This window comes from Chrysemys picta, chromosome 10 (genome assembly GCF_011386835.1).
Source record: "Chrysemys picta bellii isolate R12L10 chromosome 10, ASM1138683v2, whole genome shotgun sequence".
Taxonomy (NCBI): Eukaryota; Metazoa; Chordata; order Testudines; family Emydidae; genus Chrysemys; species Chrysemys picta.
Window position 1 is genome coordinate 48,698,494 of NC_088800.1, and position 21,703 is coordinate 48,720,196.

Sequence of the window (21,703 nt, forward strand, 5' to 3'; positions counted from 1 at the left end):
GGAGCCCAAAAGTGGACGCAGTACTCCAGATGTGGCCTCACCAGTGCCCAATAGAGGGGAATAATCACTTCCCTCGATCTGCTGGCAATGCTCCTACTAATACAGCCCAATATGCCATTAGCCTTCTTGGCAACAAGGGCACACTGCTGACTCATATCCAGCTTCTCGTCCACTGTAATCCCCAAGTCCTTTTCTGCAGAACTTCTGCTTAGCCAGTTGATCCCCAGCCTGTAGCAGTACATGGGATTCTTCTGTACTATGTGCAGGATTCTGCACTTATCCTTGTTGAACCTCATCAGATTTCTTTTGGGTCAATTCTCCAATTTGTCTAGGTCACTCTGGACCCTAACCCTACCCTCCAGTGTAACTACCTCTCCCCCTCAGCTTAGAGTCATCTGCAAACTTGCTGAGGGTGCAATCTATCCCAACATCCAGATCATTAATAAAGATATTGAACAAAACCAGCCCCAGGACTGACCCCTGGGGCTGCCAACTAGACATCCTGATCTCTAATAGAGTTTGGCTTAAGCCTTGAAGCACATGGTTTAATATCACTTCCACAAAATTTTATAGTAATTAATTATGGCAACTGGATAGTCTTGATCTCCATATAGTCATCTCATTTTTGGATCTTAAGTTCTTGGCCTCAGCAACAGCATGTGGCAGGGAGTTCTGCAGTTTTATTTACAGATGGTTACAAAAAGTATTTCCTTCTATTGGGTTTGTTTCATTGACTGTCGCCGGTTCTTGTTATGAGACAGGAAGAACAGAAGTTTCTACTCTACCTCCTTGATTCTGTTCATTATCTGATATATTTTTATCATGCCCCCCCCTCTTATTCAGCTCCTTTCTAAGGTAATAATCCTAATCTTTTCAATCACTCTTCCGCTTAGTTTCTCCAGGCCCTTCATCATTCTCGCTGCCCTTCTCTGAGCCCTCTCTAGCCTTTTTGAGATGGGGTGACCAGTACTGCACAGCTGAGGTTGCACCACTGATTTATATAAAGGCATTATAGTAGTGTTGACCTACAATTGAGCAGAGGTTTTCACTGAGCTGTCCCATTATGGTGTCCAGGTCCCTTTCTTGGGTTGATACACATTACAGCAGGGGTAGGCAACCTATGACACGGGTGCCGAAGGCGGCACACGAGCTGATTTTCAGTGGCACTCACACTGCCCGGGTCCTGGCCACTGGACTGGGGGCTCTGCATTTTAATTTAATTTTAAATGAAGTTTTCTAAACATTTTAAAAACCTTATTTACTTTATATACAACAATAGTTTAGTTATATATTACAGACTTATAGAAAGAGACCTTCTAAAAAGTTAAAATGTATTACTGGCACGCGAAACCTTAAATTAGAGTGAATAAATGAAGACTCGGCACACCACCTCTGAAAGGTTGCCAACCCCTGCATTACAGGGTTCTAAATTAACTGTAAGAGTAGTTTAGTAATGTAAGAACTCTCTTAGCCACAGCATTGCACAGGGAGCTCATGTACCATGACTCCCAAGTCTTTTCAGAGTCGCTGCTTTCCAGGATACAGGGCCAGATTTTAAAAGCTAGTTAGGGTGTCTAAAGGTGCAGAGAGGCACCTACTGGGATTTTCAAAGCGCATTAATTCCCAGAGGTGTTAGTTATGTAGGCACTTTTGAAAATACCACATGGTGCCTAAATACCTTTAAAAATCTGGCCCACAGTCCCCCATTCTGTAAGTGACCTAAATTTTGTTTCTAAATGCATGACCTTGCATGTGACTGTATTGAATGAGCCTAGTTTACCAAGCAATCTAGATCATTCTATATAAATGACCTGCCCTTATTGTGTACCTCTTCACAATCTGTCACTTGCAAACTTTTCCAGCAATGATTTTATCAATGATCTGAAGGACAGTCTGCAGCGATTGTATTGGGCCAAGACTAGATCCCTGTGGGACCTTATGAGAAACAGCCATTCTCTTTTAACAGTTACTTTGAACTCTATCAATTAGCCAGTTTTTAATGCACATAATATGTTAGATTATAGCGCTATAGTGATTTTTAGTAAGAACCAAACATTTTTGTTAATACTTATTTAATTCAAATGAATAACATTTTGGAGAAGGAAAATCTTTGTTAAAGTTCCAAATACTTCCATGCCTTCAATTAGGATGTAGGAATTCACAATAGATATCTGATAAGTCTTCTAGCAAATTTAGGGGACACCAGCGTGGACTCGTCTAAAGCAAAACACAAGCAGAAAACTACCTTTAAAAAAACAAAAACAAAAAAACAAATGCCTTTCAAGCCTTCTTTATCCGGTGCAAAAAAGGGGCACAAGCCCCATGTTATAAAAATTATTTGCAGGTCACCTTTAATCTTGTGTTCCCATCTATTCCAGAGCTGCAGCTGGACAGTAGCAGTAACCCCATGGCAAACCTAGTCGAAGCTGTAACCTGCTTAATTTTGGCAGAGGTGCTTAAACTTTACCATGCAGAGAGCTGTGCTGGCAGGAGGCTGTAGGCCACATTCCATTGGCAAAAGAGGCAGCTGACAGCACTTCCTTTCTGTGTTTTAATTCTGAGGTGAGATGGTGACAGCATTCAAGCTGCAGCACTGCAAGCTGGAAGAGGTCCTCTTCACTATGTTAAAGACAAGGTCAGCCATTTGGGATGAGAAACTTACTGACTTGAATGTGCTTTGACAATGCAAGGGATAGACTTGGGGGGGAGACTGTTTCCTTGCCAATTCTGGCCTTGGCTTTCACCACTCAATGAAATGAAAACACTACTTGACAATGGGGCCAGTACCTCACAAACTTCTGCTAAATTAGGCAGCAGATAGTGCAAACTATGATTGAGACCTAGTTTCAAACAATCTTTCAGTCACTGCCAATCACCCTTTCATTTCCTCGTGCAAATTGTTGCTGTCTGGGGTGGGCAAAGTGTGTATATCACGGCCCCATCTTTTGAGACAGGCTTGGCAGCCCTTTGAGTGCAAGCACACCAGCTTTTGGCCTTTGAGTCCCCATTCCATATTGCTACTGCCGTCCCTTGGAATATGATCAAGTGCCCAGAAGCTTGTTATATAAAAAGATCTAGGTGGATCTAGGTGGAGGCTGATGGGATGTGCTCTTTCTTTTAACTTATTTTCCTCCATTCATAAAAACCTGTGTATTCAGCCAGCTGTTAATTCCATAGCTGTTGGGAATGTGTCCCACACCATGTGAGTGGAAGCAATAAACTCAACCAGTCTCTTTAGCTGGCATGCTGGCTGCAATGCCAGTGCAAAAGGGTTGTATGAGGGCATATTACCAATGACCATTTTAAAATAAACAAAGCTGTTTTGAAGCACTGACTGGTGAACAAAGATCCTTTCCACAGCACCTATATGGCACTATGCTGCTGTGTTCAAGCATGCTGCTTATCTCCAACTCCTTCAGCTGCAACTCTCATTTTTTACATCTATAAATATATAACTGACTTTTATAATGGTTGTCCATTTGCTTTTTTGTAATAAACTTTGAAAATATCCTGCCTTTTCCTTAGTTATTTCACCACAGGGACAAAGCAGTATAAGACTGGGAGGACTGTCGCTGTCTAGGGAGCTTATTCAAGCTGCTGGGGTGATGGGGGTTAAGATCAGAATGCAGGGAGTTAAGGGAACTGATTTAATTGTTATACTTAACTCAATCTTAAAGCTCCATGTGCTGAGTGTCTTACATTTTCTCGCATGTGATGGGGTGGACAAACCCCACACTGGGCAACAAGGGGTTAAGGGATTATTTTGGGCTCAGCCAGCCCCACCTCGCCACACCTCCAACAAATGCTCCATCTGCTGGAGAAATTAAAAGGCAGGCAATTAACTCATTTGGGGGCAGAGCTGGAGGTGAAGAGGCCTACAGCTCCAGCAGCACAGAGCAGAGGGAAGCCTAACACAGCTGCCCAAAGGGGCCCTCCCTAAGGGAAGGGAGGATCCACCCCAGAGACAACCAGAGGGAAGGATCCTGTGGACCTTGGAAACCCCCTCTGATTGATTTTGATTTGGACTTCCTCACCAGGGGAAACCCTTGGATTAAGCTGACCGCAGGGTGGGAATGAGAGGAAGAGGCCCAGGGAGGACAGCCCTAAGCAGCCTTGGTTGCCAGACTACTGGTAGCCCAAAGGGCCCTGGGTGGGAGCTCGGTGGAGTGGGACGGCCCGGGCTCCCCTCCCCACAATCCCCTTGGCGCTCAGGGGTTGTGGCCATGATCTTTAGGCCATACTCCCCAACCAGACCCCGAGTGAGGACCATTACACCGTGACACAGACATATGCTGCCAGTTGGTATGTTGCTTTGATGCTCTAGAGACTGTGATACAGCAGGGCCAGGGAGAAGTGGGAACGTGGTAGAGGGGAGATATATAAACCCTAGGCTAATTAAGGCCCTGTCAGGAACCTAATAAAAACCCCCAGCTTCAGGCAGACAGTGTGGAGAGAGGACTGGAGTTTGGAAGTGTGTTGCTGAGAATTGAAAGACCAGAATAACAGAGGAAGGGAGACCCCCTCCCCCAGCATCAAGGACCGAGGTTAACCCTACCCAAGGGGAAGAGAGTAGGAAACCCACAGGGGTTGAGAGGGGCTGGAGCTCAAGAGTGAGCCGCAAATCCAGACTGCTTCCCTCTTCTACCACCTTCCCGGGCCACTAGTGGGGCCCTCGAGCCCCCAAGAACAGGGGCAAGGGGTGGAGTCCTAGCCCCCCCCCAACCAACATTGGCCATTTTGTCACAAGACCCATGCAATACTGCTTATAATGAAGTAGCCACCATTTGTAAAGACACGAGTCATTTAGGGGGCTAATTACAAGGGACCATTTGATGCCATTAATTTTAATGGCTGATACTGTATAGTTGGCAAACCATGTATTTGTAGCCTTGTTCACAGGACTCTTAGTTAGTTTATTGCCTTTTTCTCCATTAGGGCACCCAAGTCCCTCAGATTTCAGGATAGAGCTATTAACTTAGACAAGTAAGTGTCTTTTCAAACAACTGAACAAGCAAGCACGATGCACCCAGCTTCATGGAAGAGTGGCTGCATAGAGAGTTGATTTTTGCCAAGTCTTCCCATATTGAAAGAGAACCCCATTAACATGTAGTCCATTTAAACAATTGTTAAGTGTCAGCCCCCTCTGCCACGGTGTCAGCCTCATGACAACATTTGTGGCTTGACTCACTCTATCTGCTGACACTTGCACCATAACAGCTGCGTGTTCCACACCTTTGGCACATCACTTATGAAATTGCAAGGAAGCTACTGCTGCAGAGCACCAGCTCTGAAGTTGTGGGGATTGCAAAACTAGCATCCTGCAATTTGACTCACTGAATGACATGCAGTAAAATGTTAAAGCTTGAGAATTTGAGATACTGCCTGAGCAACCGTTACAATAATCAACCCATTGTGATTGTAATCCCAGAAATCTCAGTGTCTGTACACGCAATGAATACACGTTTCCACTGCTGATGTTAACACATTTATTACATACAGAACAGATATGGTTCACTTGTTTGATAGCATAAGGGACAAAGCATGGGAAAGTATTCATACAGCAGTCTCTTTACAGAATGCCATCTTTAGACCAAACTGTGGCGTTTACAGGTCTTAAGACACTTTTTAAAATCCTTTTATAACATACAAGGTACTTTACATACATCACAGTGGAGATATGATAGGGAAGTGTATTTAAGCCAAACAGCTTTCACCTTGCTGCTCTGTAGCCACCGAATGAGGATGATAGGAACATGAAAGCAGTGGCTCTTCACTTAGCTGTCACTGGCCCCTTTTTGAAAGTGTGCTTCTCTTGAAAGAAAATCTGCTTCAAACTGCAAACGAGCCTGCTGAGATAAGGAGGTCTGGAACCTATTTTCTTAAGTAGCCATGAAATTTCAGTGGGAGACAGAGGACCAAGTACCGTCACTTTATAACAGATATAGAACATAAACTGTAACAGGTAAAAATCTCACACCATGTTTCATAATCATCACATGGCATATTCCATGAAACTAAATAATTGGGGTCAATTACATTTAAAAAAAATCAGCTCAAATACTGAAATTTAATTGACACTAATTAACAAAAGTTGTGAATTATTTGCTGTCTAAAGCCCTAAGTGACTTACCCTACCAGAAAGCATTTCTGGAATATGCCACAGCAGAATGAAAGCGTGACTCATTCAGAAATGTCACATGGTCAAACAGGCCTCTCTGGAATCCCTTTACACAGGTACACAGCTGGAGGACTTGATTCAAATCCTCTCCTGACCTCTGTCTCCAGAGAGTAGTACAAGTGCCTATGTAATATAACACTGATCATAGGCAATGCAACACACCGCCAAGCCTCTGTCTCCCCCTAAATAGGCTGTTGGGGCCTCTGTTCTCTAGATACGTGCTGCTGCCTTCCCAGCGCTGATGTGTGGCTAGTATTTATCTCTCAGCTGTGCATGCATAATCCAAACCCCGACAGCAATGGGAGCATTGCTACTGCTAAAGAGAAAGTAGGGGTCTTTCTTCACTGCCCTGCATTTTGGACTATGGGGGTATGAATAGTAGTGCACTAACTCCCCTGTGTGGATGTTGCAGATATGAAGTAAAAGTTCACGTTAACGCAGTACTCCTCAAACAGGATTACATTAATGCAACTAGGAACCCTTTAGTTCATACCAGCAACATCCACCCAGCGGAGTTGACACTAGCTAGGGGTTCAGGAGACCAGCTCTGCCACAGACTTCCTGTGTGACCTTGAGCAAGTCAGTCTTTCTGTTCTTCAGATCACTATCTGCAAAACCCTTCCCTCCCTCACAGGGTTGATGTGAGGGATAAATCCATTACAGATTGTGAGGCATATTACAGTAATGGGGGGAGATAAGTTCTGCAGATAGACATGGGTACACTAGGTCATCTGGGATCTTAAGTACAAAGACACTGACTGAGCCAGGAAACCAGCTAGTGAGGCAGTGCACATGTGCTCAAAGATTTAAAAGGCCAAAAACAGTGAGGAGCCAGGAGGCAAACTGTGGCATCAGGGCTTTTAACCAATGGGTCAGAAGCAGGAGTGAGGTAAAAAAACTTGAGATATGTGCACAGGATGGAGCTAAGATCCCCTTTCCAGCTTTTTATAGACTGATTTAGCTGCAGGAGAGCAGCCATGAAACATATCCTGCCATAGCGATGTGCTAATCCCAAAGTGCCCTCTTGTCTGAGTGCCATGGCTTGGGATACACACGCCTGAACTTGCATTCTCACTGGGTTGCTGTTATGTACTGAGAGAAAGTGTGACAAAATCAACATCCTGCCTTTTCTTTTCCCCAGCACTCTTCTGTTTTGAGAGCAGAGCATTTCTCCCTGCAGAAAATCAGCACCAGGATGGGAATGCAGCTTCATGAGTCAATAAAACCTCGCTGGGTTAACACAGAAGCCATGTCACCGGCTACATTTTAAAACCAACTATCACTAAACAACAGCTTGTTTCTTGAAATTTTTAAGGCTTGTAAAAATAATGAAACCAAGCATTTTTTACCTCCCCTTCCAAAAATACCACATGGACAAATCAACCAGATCCCAGCAAACTTTCACGGCAGCAGTGTCCAAGCACTCTTTGGCCTGACACCAAACACCTTTTTTGCCTCTGACTCTACCAAGCAAACAGTCCTCCCTGATTTCACGCTCACTCAGCACTATTTAATGTTACCAACTGACCAAAAAATAGAAGCGCAGTAGGGAGGGCTTTCTGTATATAGCATGTGTTCCACACTCTACCCCTTGTCATGAGCCTGTTGGCCCTCTATGGCCAAATAGCTGAAGTGCTTCCTGAAACCTCTGTGTTCTCTTCTCTGCAGATTTCTGGTTTAACCTGATGCTGCCTGCTCTCAGATCCTGGGATAAGACTCGGTGCTTGGGGACAATCTATGCAGAAGGGATGGGATGAGAATTCCATCTGGTGAACTGGATAAAGATTTTTTTTGGGCTGTTGTGATTCATTAGCCTCGTTTCACTGGAGGACATGAGGGTGATGCACTGCTTCTCATGCAGGCGGCAGTGAGATAACCTTCCTGACAACCTGGGCCAACCCTTCCAAGACATGCTTCTGTCTCATGCTTCTTGGAGAGAGGTATTTGCACAATTCCCAACTCTCAGCTTCACTCTGAAGATTCTCTGCCTTTTTTTCCCCCTTGTAGACACCAGCTTCAGAAGGAGAACAGTAATCCCACCACTCAAAGCACACAGGGCCCAAAATGAAAGCTGCAAGTTCAGAGGTTAGAATGGGGGTCACCATCCGATGCAGGAGCTGTTGCAGTTGTCTGGGGTTCAGTTGCCAGCAGTAGGTGTAATTCAGGAGTTCTGTATGTACATCTTGGCATTCAGGTGGGAGGAGGGAGAGATATGTTGGCAGGAAAGGAAAGAATTTCACTCAGGGATGTATGAGACTTGCCAGACGATAATATGGCTCCTCTCAGCCTTGGAAAGCACTGGCTTCACTTGGGTGGTATCTTCAGCATTCTCCTCTGTCTCATCATCTTCTCCATCCCCTGTAGAGAGAATACAAACAGTAAAGAGGAAGGGGAAGGGAGATCCAAAGCATTACTGCCCCTCACAAAAGGCTCATGTCACTTAACAAGTATCATGGGCATCACTAACTGAGCTCTTTCATGCCTGGAGGGCAGGTGTAATGATCGGACACTTGTATACAGCAAGACTGGTTAGGAGGGGGAAAAACAGATCTTCATAAAGAGACAAAAACATGGCCCTCCAATATGCCTGATTTCATGTACTGACCCGTCCCTCCACCCCTATGGAGGAGCCCATCCTTATAACAACAGGTATGCTTCAAAACACAACAGTTCAAAGGCTGCAGCACTTGGGCTGTTAGTAGAGGAACCAACTAGGGGCCGTGCTCCTCTTGACCTGCTGCTTACAAACAGGGAAGAATTGGTAGGGGAAGTACCGGTAGAAGTGGGTGGCAACCTAGGCAGCAGTGACCATGCGATGGTTGAGTTCAGGATCCTCACAAAAGGGAGAAAGGAGAATAGCAAAATACAGACCCTGGACTTCAGAAAAGCGGACTTTGACTCCCTCAGGGAATTGATGGGCAGGATCCCCTGGGAGGCTAATATGAAGGGGAAAGGAGTCCAGGAGAGCTGGCTGTATTTTAAAGAAGCCTCACTGAGGGTGCAGGAACAAACTATCCCGATGTGCAGAAAGAATAGCAAATATGGCAGGCGACCAGCTTGGTTTAACAGTGAAATTTTCGGTGGGCTTAAACTCAAAAAGGAAGCTTACAAGAAGTGGAAATTTTGACAGATGACTAGGGAGGAGTATAAAAATATTGCTAGCACATGCAGGGGTGTAATCAGGAAGGCCAAGACACAATTGGAGTTGCAGCTAGCAAGGGATGTGAAGGGTAACAAGAAGGGTTTCTACGGGTATGTTAGCAACAAGAAGGTGGTCAGGGAAAGTGTGGGACCCTTGCTGAATGGGGGAGGCAACCTAGTGATAGATGATGTGGAAAAAGTTGAAGTACTCAATGCTTTTTTTGCCTCGGTCTTCACAGACAAGGTCAGCTCCCAAACTGCTGCACTGGGCAACACAGTATGGGGAGGAGGTGAGCAGCCCTCAGTGGTGAAAGAATAGGTTGAGGACTATTTAGAAAAGCTGGACATGCACAAGTCCACGGGTCCAGATCTAATGCATTGAAGGGTGCTGAGGGAGTTAGCTGATGTGATTGCAGAGCCATTGGCCATTATGTTTGAAAATTTGTGGTGATCGGCGGAGCTCCCAGACGATTGGAAAACGGCAAATATAGTGCCCAAATTTAAAAAAGGGAAGAAAGAGAACTCGGGGAACTACAGACTTCACTTCAGTCCCCGGCAAAATCATGGAGCAGGTCCTCAAGAAATCCATTTTAAAGCACTTGGAGGAGAGGAAGGTGATCAGGAACAGTCAACATGGATTCACCAAGGGCAAATCATGCCTGACCAACCTGATTGTCTTCTATGATGAGATAACTGGCTCTGTGGATATGGGGAAAGCGGTGGATGTGATATATCTTGACTTTAGCAAAGCTTTTGATACAGTCTCCTACAGTATTCTTGCTGGCAAGTTAAAGAAGTATGAATTGGATGAATGGACTATAAGGTAGATAGAAAGCTGGCTAGATCGTCGGGCTCAATGGGTAGTGATCAATGGCTCCATGTCTAGTTGGCAGCCAGTATCAAACGGAGTGCCCCGGGGTCAGTCCTGGGGCCAGTTTTGTTCAACATCTTTATTAATGATGTGGATGATGGGATGAATTGCACCCTCAGCAAGTTCGCAGATGACACTAAGCTGGAGGGAGAGGTATCAGAGAATCATAGACTATCAGGGTTGGAAGAGACCTTAGGAGGTCATCTAGTCCAACCCCCTGCTCAACGCAGGACCAATCCCCAGACAGATTTTTGACCCAGATCCCTAAATGGCCCCCTCAAGGATTGAACTCACAACCCTGGGTTTAGCAGGCCAATGCTCAAACCACTGAGCTATCCCTCCCCTACGCTGCAGAGTAGGAATAGGGTCCAGAGTGACGTAGACAAATAGGAGGATTGGGCCAAAAGAAATCTGATGAGGTTCAACAAGGACAAGTGCAGAATCCTGCACTTAGGAAGGAAGAATCCCATGCACTGCTACAGGCTGGGGACTGACTGGCTAAGCAGCAGTTCTGCAGAAAAAGACCTGGGAATTACGGTGGACGAGAAGCTGGATATGAGTCAGTAGTGTGCCCTTGTTGCCAAGAAGGCCAACAGCATATTGGGCTGTATTAGTAGCATTGCCAGCAGATCGAGGGAAGTAATTATTTCCCTCTATTCGGCACTGGTGAGGCCACACCTGGAGTACTGCATCCAGTTTTGGTCCCCCCACTACAGAAGGGATGTGGACAAATTGGAGAGAGTTCAGCGGAGGGCAACAAAAATGATTTGGGGGCTGGGGCACATGACTTATGAGGAGAGGCTGAGGGAACTGGTGTAATTTAGTTGGCAGAAGAGAAGAGTGAGGGGGGTTTTGATAGCAGCCTTCAACTATCTGAAGGGGGGTTCCAAAGAGGATGGAGCTAGGCTGTTTTCAGTGGTGGCAGATGACAGAACAAGAAGCAATGGTCTCAAGTTGCAGTGGGGGAAGTCTAGGTTGGATATTAGGAAACACTATTTCACTAGGAAGGTGGTGAAGCACTGGAACGGGTTACCTAGGGAGGTGGTGGAATCTCCATCCTTAGAGGTTTTTAAGGCCCAGCTTGACAAAGCCCTGGCTGGGATGATTTAGTTGGGGATTGGTCCTGCTTTGAGCAGGGGATTGGACTAGATGACCTCCTGAGGTCTCTTCCAACCCTAATATTCTATGATTCTAAAGAATGCTGTAGTATTTTTCTGATAAGGACTCTCTATGGGGATTGATCTGGGGATGGGGGTAGAGACAGCCAGTTGGGACAGATGGGGTCAGGCCAACCATGTGTTCTGGAAAAGGGTGGCTAACAGTAGAGGAAAATGCCCAAGTGCTTCCTCTAAAGCAGGAGACATGACAAGTGGAAATCATTTTCTGAACTCGCTATGTTGCAACACAGTTTCATCTCTAATCCCATTGGCCCATGTTTTACCCACAACCCTTCCCACCTCACCCCTTCCCAAAAGTAGGAGCTCACCAATCCGGAAATCGATGTACCCTTCTCCTCCACTCAGCACCAGGACATTCTTCAGCTTTTGCCCCTCGGTCTCAGTGGCTGCTGTGCTGGGGTTCTCAGAGGGGCTGTCCAACACGCTCCCATTCAGGGTTGCGAGAACGTTACCTGAAAGAGCACAGGGCCTCCTATCAGCACCTCTGCCATACTCCCAGAATGCTCAGCTAAAGGACACAAATGTAGGTGATTGCCCTGCCAATCCAGTCCCTGCTGCTGGGAAACTGGATTTTATTCTAATTCAGACACACAAACCAAAGGACCTTAAAAGAGGTAACTGATCCCTACAGAGCTAGAAAAGGTGCAGTGTCATCCACAGCATTCTACAGAGGACAGCTCAGGCCTCCCCTGCTGTGGCAAAGCCCACAGATGTCTTAGGGGATAAGACGGCCAAATAGAAGAATGTAAACTCAAGAATCCTCATCAGGCGGTGCCTTGGTCACCTTACCAGGAACAGAGACAAAGAACTTGACTGCATCACGGTGGCCATGGAAACAGAGCTGTGCCTGAGCCATGGAGCAGTAGGGGATGAAACTGCTGGCAGATTTGTCACTGCTGTCATCACCGTACACGTGAATGATTCCGCCAGGGCGATTCCCCTCTCCTGATGTTGGGGAGGTCTTATTGGCTGAAGACAGGGAGAAGAAAAACCCCAAGTAGTAGCTTTGTTCCCATTTATATACCATCAGTCAGAGTGAGAAGTATGTAAGAAAAACACAAACCACGAGTCACAAAGGTGCAGATGCCCATTAAAGGTCCTGTTTAATGCCATCATCCCGTGCATCATGGTGGAGACCCTACTAGATTATCTAGGCCCTCTCTCTACTGGCAGAAAAGGCAGTCACATCCACTGTTGCTAATAAACTGTGCTTCTCATAAAAGGGGTACTTAGGTAATAGGGAAATGCTCCTCCCTGGGGGTTGGTTGGAAGAGTAATCCCAGCCCTACACATGCTGGAATGAGGATGTCCAGGGAATCTCAGTAAAGGCCTTCTAGAGCTACAATATCCATTCTTCCGAACTCAGGCTGGCTGAGTCAGTGTCTGCAGAGTCAGAGCAAGAGCGTTCTGTCCCAGTGACCTGTCATGGTACTTAGATGGTACAGTTTGCTGTCCTGATGAAAGGGTTAGGATTCTTGGCCTTCATGCACCTGGAAAGTAGTGGCCGTTTCCCAGGTTGGTGAAGTTGCTCAGTTTCAAAGTCAAATCAAGGACTCATGCTAATCTGTCAGTGCTCAGGCTGGCAATACAGCCTCCACAGCGTTAGGGAAGGCACTCTCGATCCCAATAGCATTTGGGCTCATCGAGTCAAATGGAGCAGAGTTCCTTTCCTAATCCAAGGAGAATTCTGCCACCAGCCTAAGCCCTCATACCATGAGTTCAACTATCTGTCCACTCAAGAACTCCTCAGAGATTCTGACCATCCTCAGCTCCCATGGACTTCAATGGGAGGTAAGGATGTTCAGCAGCTTGCAGGATCAGGCTCTGAAGAGGTGAACACCCTTTCACCAGTGAAAACAGACTAGAACTCAGTACTCAAGGAGGGAGACTCCTTCCCCCGCATGCATACCCAGGCCAGTAGAAATTATAGAAATACAGGACCGGAAGGGACCACAATACGTTATCTAGTTCAGTTCGCTGCACTGACGCAGGACTAAGTATTATCTAGACCACCGCTGACAGGCGTTTGTCTAACCTGCTCTTGTCTAACATCTCTAATGACGGAGACTCCACAACCTCCCTAGGCAATTTATTCCAGTGCTTAACCACCCTGACAGTTAGGCAGTTTTTCCAAATGTCTAATCTAAATCTCCCTGTGATGTTATCTGGTTAAAATATGACCATGTAGATCATTGTTGCTACCACTGTTATATAATTGCAACAAATCTTATACAAAGTGTGTCAAGTAAGGTGTCAACAGAAAGGGATGATTTACTGAATATGATTATGCTGTGTATGCATGTATCATTTTTGTATCTGAAGTTATAAATATTAACTATGTACCTCTATTTTAAATGTTTGCTCATGTGGAAACACCAACAAGGTGTTTACCCAGCACCTTGTGAAAGGACTATTCGAGTTAAATGGCTCATCAAGGGGCACTTAACTCACAATGGACCATGGGAGACGCCTATCTACACTTAATGGACTTTCCTGTGACCGTTCTATCTAGAGTATAAGTAATAGCTTCTGCTGTGACTAAGCAAAGAATGCATGGACCATGTGGCTTGCCTATGTGTCTCCAAAACACCATCTTGTTACATGTAATTTTCCTCAGTGAGAACAATGGGTTTCCCTTCAATTGGCAGAAAATATAAAAGGCCCTGGAAACATCTCCATTTTGCCTCTTTCCTGTTCAAACCTCTAGACTATGAACTTATACTAATGGGAGCATTCTAGTTAAGAGACTGAGGACCTTCCAATGATTTGGAAGCAACCAGAGACTTAACAAGCCAGCAGTTTATTCCATCACTGCTACAAGACTGATCCAAGAACTTTGCAATTATTGATTTGATCCTTTAACCAATTTTAACTCTCACCTTTTGTGTGACAAAGTGGGGTTTATTCATCTTATGTTGCATGTGAGTCTTACTGTCCTATACTAATATTGTGCATGCCTCAGTTTCCCTGTGTACTGCACCAATGCTTAGGTGATGGGAATTGGGTGTGAGATTTTCGCTGAGGCCCTCGGGGCAGTTGAGGCTGCCCAGCTGTCTGCACGTAGGCGATGACTGAACCAGGAGGGGAATGTGACCAGGTGACACCTTTTGCCCGGGAAGCAGGACAGACCAGGAGGAGAAGCAACGGGTGTGTCGGGGGTCGGGTCACTGGAAGCTGGGAAGTCTGCTGTGGGGGACTAGAAGAGGGGAGTCCAGGGCATCTGGCCCAGGATTCCCCCAAGATGTACTTGGCTGAAAGTCACTGATTTCTGTGATAACAAGTTCTGTTCTACGCTGTGTTCCTGTTGACTAATAAAACTTCTGTTTTATGCTGGCTGAGAGTCACGTCTGACTGCAGAGTTGGGGTACAGGGCCCTCTGGCTTCCCCAGATGTGCGGACTCGCTGCGGGAAGTGCATGGTGTGGGAAGGGATGCTGAATGCTTTGAGGTGAGACCCAGGAAGGATGAAGCTGTGTAAGCTTCTTGCCCTGGTGACAGTGTGCTCAGAGAGAGGAGGCATGCTACACCAGAGTCCTGACTGGCCTCAAAAGGAATAGTTCCAGAGCATTGCCCAGAGACTCCATGACACCTTTCTTTTTATAAATAAACCTTTATATTTTAGTTACTAAAGGACAACAGCCTGATTATTGGGTAGGATCTCAGTTGTATATTGACATGGGTATGTGGCTGGTGCTTTGGGATCAGAAGAATCTTTTTGTTTGATGAAATTGGTTTTAAATAACCACTCATCATTAAGTCTAGTGTTTTTGGTGGTGATACAAGGATTGACATGCCTAAGGAGACTGCTTTTCTGACTTCTTGTTAGCCAGTGTGATGAAACAGAAGTTTACGTTTGTTGCTCGTTTGCTATATCCTATGGGAGAATAACCAGCAGTTTTGGGGTGTGCCTGCCCTATTTCTCAGCAGCTTGTCCTGAATTTGGTATTCTCAGTTGTGACCCACAGAGGCACGGTTACATGCCCTTGCTGCAACTTAAGCTTCTTGTCCTGTTGTCAGTGGTTAAAGAGAAGAATTTATCACCCTTCTCTTTGTAACAACTTTTTCTGTGCTTGAAGACTGTTCTCATGTCCCCCCCACCCCAGTCTTCTCTTCTCCAAAATAAACAAACCAATTTTTTTCAATCTTTCCTCACAGGTCATGTTTTCTAGACCTTTAATCAATTTTGTTGCTCTGTTTTGGACTTTCTCCAATTTGTTCACACCTTTCTGAAATGTGGTGCCCAGAACTGGACACCATACTCCAGCTGAGACCTTATCAGCACAGAGTAGAGCAGAAGACTGACTTCTTATGTCCTGCTAATACATCCCAGAATGATGTTTGCTTTTTTTGTAAGTGTTACACTGACCACTTATATTTCATTTGTGATCCACTATGACCCCCAGATCCTTTTCTGCAGTTCTCCTTCCTAGACAGTCATTTACCATTTTATATGTAGAGTACTCTGCATTTGTCCTTACTGAATTTCATTCTGTTTTTTTTTCAGACCTTTTTCCAGTTTGTCAAGATCATTTTCATTTCTAATCTTGTCCTTGCAACCACTCCCAGCTTGGTATCATCCACAAACGTTGTAAGTGTATTCTCTATGCCTTTATGCAAATCATTTATGAAAATATTGAATAGAACTGGAGGAGGACAAATCCCTGAGGGACACCACTCAATATGCCCTTCCAGCTTGATTGTGAACCATTGATAACTACTCTCACTGTATAGAGTACCATTTTCCAACCAGTAGTACATCCACCTTATAGCAGTTCATCTAGGCTATATTTCCCTATGAGACAGGTCATGTGAGACCGCGTCAAAAGATTTACTAAAGTCACAATATATCACATCTACTGCTTCCCCCTATCCACAAGGCTTATAACCCTGTCAAAGAAGGTTATCAGGTTGGTTTGACATGATGTGTTCTTGACAAATCTATGTTGACTGTTACTTATTGCCTTATTATCTTCTAGGTGCTTACAAATGGATTGTTTGATTATTTGCCCCGTTATCTTTCTGGGTACAGAAGTTAAGCTGACTGGTCTATAATTCTCTGGGTTGTCCTTAGTCCCCTTTTTATAGACAGGTACTATATTTGCACTTTTCTAGTCCTCTGGGATCTCTCCAGTCCTCCATGAGTTCTCAAAGATAATCGCTAATGGCTCAGAGATCTCTTCTGCCAGTTCTTTAAGTATTCTAGGATGTATTTCGTCAGGCCCTGCTGACTTAAAGACATCTAAGTTGGCCAAGTAATTCTTAACTTATTTCCCTAGTTTAGCCTCAGATCCTAGGCCATTTACACTGATGTTCACTATGCTGGTCGTCCAATCACTGCTAACCTTTTTGGTGAAAGCTGAAACAAAAAAGGCATTTAACACTTCAGCCATTGCTGCATTTTCTATTATTGTCTTTTCCTCCTCATTGACTAATGGGCCAACCCTGTTCTTGGTCTTCCTCTTTCTTCTAATGTATTTGTAAAATGTTTTCTTGTTAAGATTAAACTACCTAGGGTCATAAAGGATACTGTCATAGAATATCAGGGTTGGAAGGGACCTAATGAGGTCATCTAGTCCAACCCCCTGCTCAAAGCAGGGCCAATCCCCAGACAGATTTTTGCCCCAAATCCGTAAATGGCCCCCTCAAGGATTGAACTCACAACCCTGAGTTTTGGAGGCCAATGCTCAAACCACTGAGCTATCCCTCCCCCCACTGTAGTGACTCGAAAGCTTCCATTTGTGATCAGGTTTCAGAGTAGCAGCCGTGTTAGTCTGTATCCGCAAAAAGAAGAACAGGAGTACTTGTGGCACCTTAGAGACTAACAAATTTATCAGAGCATAAGCTTTCGTGGACTACAGCCCACTTCTTCGGATGCATATAGAATGGAACATATATTGAGGATATATATATACACACATACAGAGAGCATAAACAGGTGGGAGTTGTCTTAATTAATTGGCCTCTCAGAGTTGGTAAGACAACTCCCACCTGTTTCTGCTCTCTGTATGTGTGTATATATATCTCCTCAATATATGTTCCATTCTATATGCATCCGAAGAAGTGGGCTGTAGTCCACGAAAGCTTATGCTCTAATAAATTTGTTAGTCTCTAAGGTGCCACAAGTACTCCTGTTCTTCTTAAAACATAATACTTAGTCCTACCATGAGTGCAGGGGACTGGACTGAATGACTTCTCAAGGTCCATTCCTGTCCTACGATTCTATCGTAAGGTGGTTGCTATACAACCCTGCTACCACAGGGACCTATTGTTTCAATAGAGTTATATATTTTGGGCGGAGTTCTATTTCAGTTATTAAATGATGCAGAAATAATCCTGAAATCAGAGAAGATGTACAGCTAGCAGGCTCAAGCCAAAGTGCTGAGACCATGTGCAAATATATTTGGAGGGAAGAATGAATGCTGGTCAAAAAGAGAGACCATAACAGTAAGGACTTTCTGCATCTTTGTGATTTGGTTTGCTATGAGCAGGTACTATTGGCTGGCATCTAATTTTCCTCTAAGCTGTGCTGCCACCTATTAAGTTCCGTGCAGCACTCAGGGCTGCAGCAGGGAGAGGGCGCCCCATCCCACTGACCCCAGTGCAGACCTGCCGCGGCGGGAAGAGGCGCCCCTCCCCTCCCCACCAGCCCCAGTGCAGAGCTGCTGCCGTGGGGAGAGGTGCCCCTCCCCCTGACCCCAGCATGGACCTGCCCTGGACTTGCTGTGGCCGGGGGAGAGGCGCCCCTCCTCCGGCCCAAACACAGACCTGCCCCAGCCAGGGGAGAGGAGCCCTTCCCTCGGCCTGTCCCAGGCCTGCCGGAGCTGCTGCAGCCGGGGAGAGGTGCCTCTAGACCTGGCCCCGAGCTGCTGCAGCAAGAGAGAGCTGGGGGGGGGGGGGAGAGTCCTCTCTCCCCACCACAGCCCTTGGGCAGCATGCACCCCAAACTCCTTATCTCTGGCCCCACCCCAGAGCCCACACCCTCCTATCTGCCCCAGCCCTGAGAACCCTCCTGAACCCCATCATCCCCAGCCCCACCCCAGAGCCCTCATCCCCCTCCAAACCCCAATCCTCTGCCCCAGTCCTGAGCTCCTCATCCATGGACCCACCCTAGAGCCCACAGCCCAAGCCAGAGACCTCACCCCCTGCGCCCAACCCTCTGCCCCAGCCCTGAACCCTCTGCCACACGCCGAACCCCTTGGCCACATCCCCACCATATGAATTTTGTTGTGTGCACCAATATGAAGGTGATGTGTAACACATCACCTCCATATTGGTGCACATAAAATTTATTCTACACATGGGCATAAAAAAATTAGAGGGAACACTGGCTGGCATCATTTGATTGTTACATAGGACCAGTTCTATCAGGCAATTAATCCTTTTAGCCCAATATTCTGTCTCTAGCAATGGCCAGTATCTAATGCTTCAAAGGGAGGAATGATCCTGGGTAATCGTGCTATGCTTTAGGGAGAAAAAGATTCCTTCCTGACTCCTGCAGATGGTCATCTTAAGCCTTGAACCATGAACTTTCGATTTTTTCAGGATCACTGGCTTAATTTGCATACATTCAAATGATTTTTAATGCTTTTAAACAGGGCTTCGGAGCGGAGCCTGGAGCTGGAGCGCAGAGCAGCTCTGGAGCAGTGGAGCTGCAGGTTTTTGCCTGGAGCTGGAGTGGAGCCGGAGCACAGCTCCAAAGCCCTGCTTTTAGAAGTCCTGCTCAATTATTTCTGGCTATGAGGTCCCACAGTGGCAAAGGCCACAATTGCTTTGGAAAATTAAGGAGCTCAGAGAAAATCTTGCAAGACTGAATGGATAGTCTATCCTTGTCTGCCTGGGAACATCGGCTAAGCAGATCCTTACTGCTAGGGTTACAAAGTAAACAGTTTGGTTAATCTGAGCCACCCAAACAATGAAACTAATTGGAGAGATTAAAGTACTCAATTTCACAATAAAACAAATGGGATGGCTACCAAGAAGGGTTCAAATGTTCTCAGCCCCAGGGGAATGAGGCTATTTATATTATCTCTGGTCTCTTCTCAGTGATTGCAACTTAAAATGAGAGAGGTGAACAGATAAATGGATGAAGAGAAGTGAATGGATGGACAAAGGGGTGAGAAAATGACTGGGAAGGTCGATGGGTAGACAAGGAATGACATCTGAAATCTACAAGGAAGACGGTGTTGGACTTACCCCGGAGCCCAAGGAGTTGGCCTCGGTGGAGGACTACGGCTAGGCACAGGCAAGAAGTGGAAAAACAGAGGGACATGGGAACAAACAGGCAGGTGAGGAGAGAAGAAAAAGGCAATTATTGGGAGAAACTGCAGGAAGGAGAATCTAGAGAACTTTTAAATCTAGAGAAAGCACCAATGGATGCTATAGATTCATATTTCAGAGTAGCAGCCGTGTTAGTCTGTATCCGCAAAAAGAACAGGAGTACTTGTGGCACCTTAGAGACTAACAAATTTATACAGAGCTCTGTATGCATCCGAAGAAGTGGGCTGTAGTCCACGAAAGCTTATGCTCTAATAAATTTGTTAGTCTCTAAGGTGCCACAAGTACTCCTGTTCTTTTTATAGATTCAGAGTTACTTTGTAAGAAAACACTGCTCTTACTCTCCTCTTTCTTAACTGAAAAGAACACGCTGCAGCATCAGGGAGGGGACAGAAAAGTTCAGCTTCATAGTGAAATCTTAATGCATTTTCAAAATCACATTTCTCCACAAGTATCAGAGACTAGTGGAATTTGCTTACAATGTGAATTGACTTGAACTCACAGTTATGACAGCATCCCCAAGAAGGGATAGGCCTTACGATATGGGCTCAGAACTGGGATTCTGAGGTTATGATACACAGAGAGTTGGATTTAATGACTGATTCATTGACGACTAGTGTCAGTGCTACTGGTGTCAATAGCAGCAGGAGTGGACAATTCCAATCCAGGAGGACTATGTGAATTTGCTGCTCCTTCTATAAAACAGATATGCTCTATCCAGCATTCCTTTATCTGCCAGCACCATGGGAAGAAGAGGGAGCAGTGCTATTCTGACTGCAAATTCCGGTACATTCAAAGTCCACTTAGGAGCAAACTTTCCACAATGGAAAGTGGATTGGCAGGTAAAGAGTAGCATTACTGAATGTTTAAAACTAGTGCCTCCTCCTCCCCAGCTCTAGAGTTTTGCCTGTTAGCACTTGCTGGGTCTCCTCATTTTACTGGATAGAGTTGGCTCAAGATACTGATTTTTACTGGACTAAGTCTCTGATTTGATTTAATGAACCTTCCGCATCCTCAGCCTTGGGAGATGCTGTAGTGGGAGAAGTTCAGCTATCTACAGCATCATGAAATGCCTACTGAAACGATCTCTCAGAAGTTTTCTTTTTCTGTAGCCCCCTTCCAGAAACAGGCTGCATCTTCCATTGATGCATTCCCTGTGATGCTCTCAATGTTTTCAGAATCAGTCAACAGTTGCCAGCCACATTAAAGTCATGCTCAACAGCAGCCTTTGTATAGATGGAGCCAACGTCTGCTCCTCAGGGGAGGAAACAGCACAAGGGCCAGCAACAAAATGTCCATTTGATCTTTACATGGGGCAAATTAACTTCTAGTGAATTCTTAATTCCATAACTAGGGTGATGTCAGACCTGATCCAGGGCTCCCCAATCAGATTAGGCAAAATGAGGAACCTCAAACAACATCACTACAAGTGAAACTGCAGATGACATTTCAGAATTTCCCTAATTCTATGGGGTTTGCCTATTTCTCTCAGTCCTTCCCAGCAGAATGGAGGTTACCTCAATAGAAAGATCAATCCACAAACCAAGCCACTCTAGAACACAGGAATTGCCAAATGGGCTCAGATAGTCCAAACAGTGACCAGCATTAGATGTTTCAGAGGGAGATGCAAGAAACTGTCACAACATCAGGCGCATGCAGAATAATTTTGTTGCCATGAAGAGTTCATACTAATCCCTACTGGTTAGATATTGGCTTAAACCCTGAAGCATGAGCATTTACACCCCTTCCAAAACTTTTTTGCATTAACTGTGGTAACTCTAGATACTCCAAATACCCAGATAAGTGTCCAGCCCCTTTTAGAATTTTGTTAAATTCTTAGCCTCAACAATATCCTGTAGCAGTGAGTTCAACAGTTTATTTACAAGTTGTGAAAAAATCTTGTATTGGTTTTGAATTTCCCTCCTTTCAATTTCATTGACTGTCCCTTGTGCATGTGCTACGAGACAGGGAGGAACAGATTTCTCTACACCCTTCATTATTTTATATACTTCTATCATGCCCCCTCTTATTCAGCTCCTTCCTAAGGTAACAATCCCAATTT

At 45.3% G+C, this 21,703-nt stretch overlaps 1 protein-coding gene across 41 annotated transcripts in view; it reads right to left on the reverse strand.

The window, feature by feature from the left end:
* Window positions 1-5,472: 5,472 nt before the first annotated feature.
* Window positions 5,473-21,703, reverse strand: part of MAPK8IP3 (mitogen-activated protein kinase 8 interacting protein 3) — a 169,664-nt gene continuing 153,433 nt past the window's right edge. For 34 of the 41 annotated variants that reach the window (XM_024110534.3, XM_065559766.1, XM_024110540.3 and 31 more), the window contains 4 exons: window positions 19,561-19,599; window positions 12,158-12,337; window positions 11,677-11,820; window positions 5,473-8,536 (listed from right to left, as the gene is read on the reverse strand). In XM_024110534.3, coding sequence (XP_023966302.1) covers window positions 8,415-8,536; window positions 11,677-11,820; window positions 12,158-12,337; window positions 19,561-19,599 — 485 coding nt within the window. In that variant the 3' untranslated portion in view covers window positions 5,473-8,414. The remainder of the gene's footprint in view (window positions 8,537-11,676; window positions 11,821-12,157; window positions 12,338-19,560; window positions 19,600-21,703) is intronic. The other 7 variants (XM_065559770.1, XM_024110543.3, XM_065559773.1 and 4 more) reach the window with 1 other exon arrangement.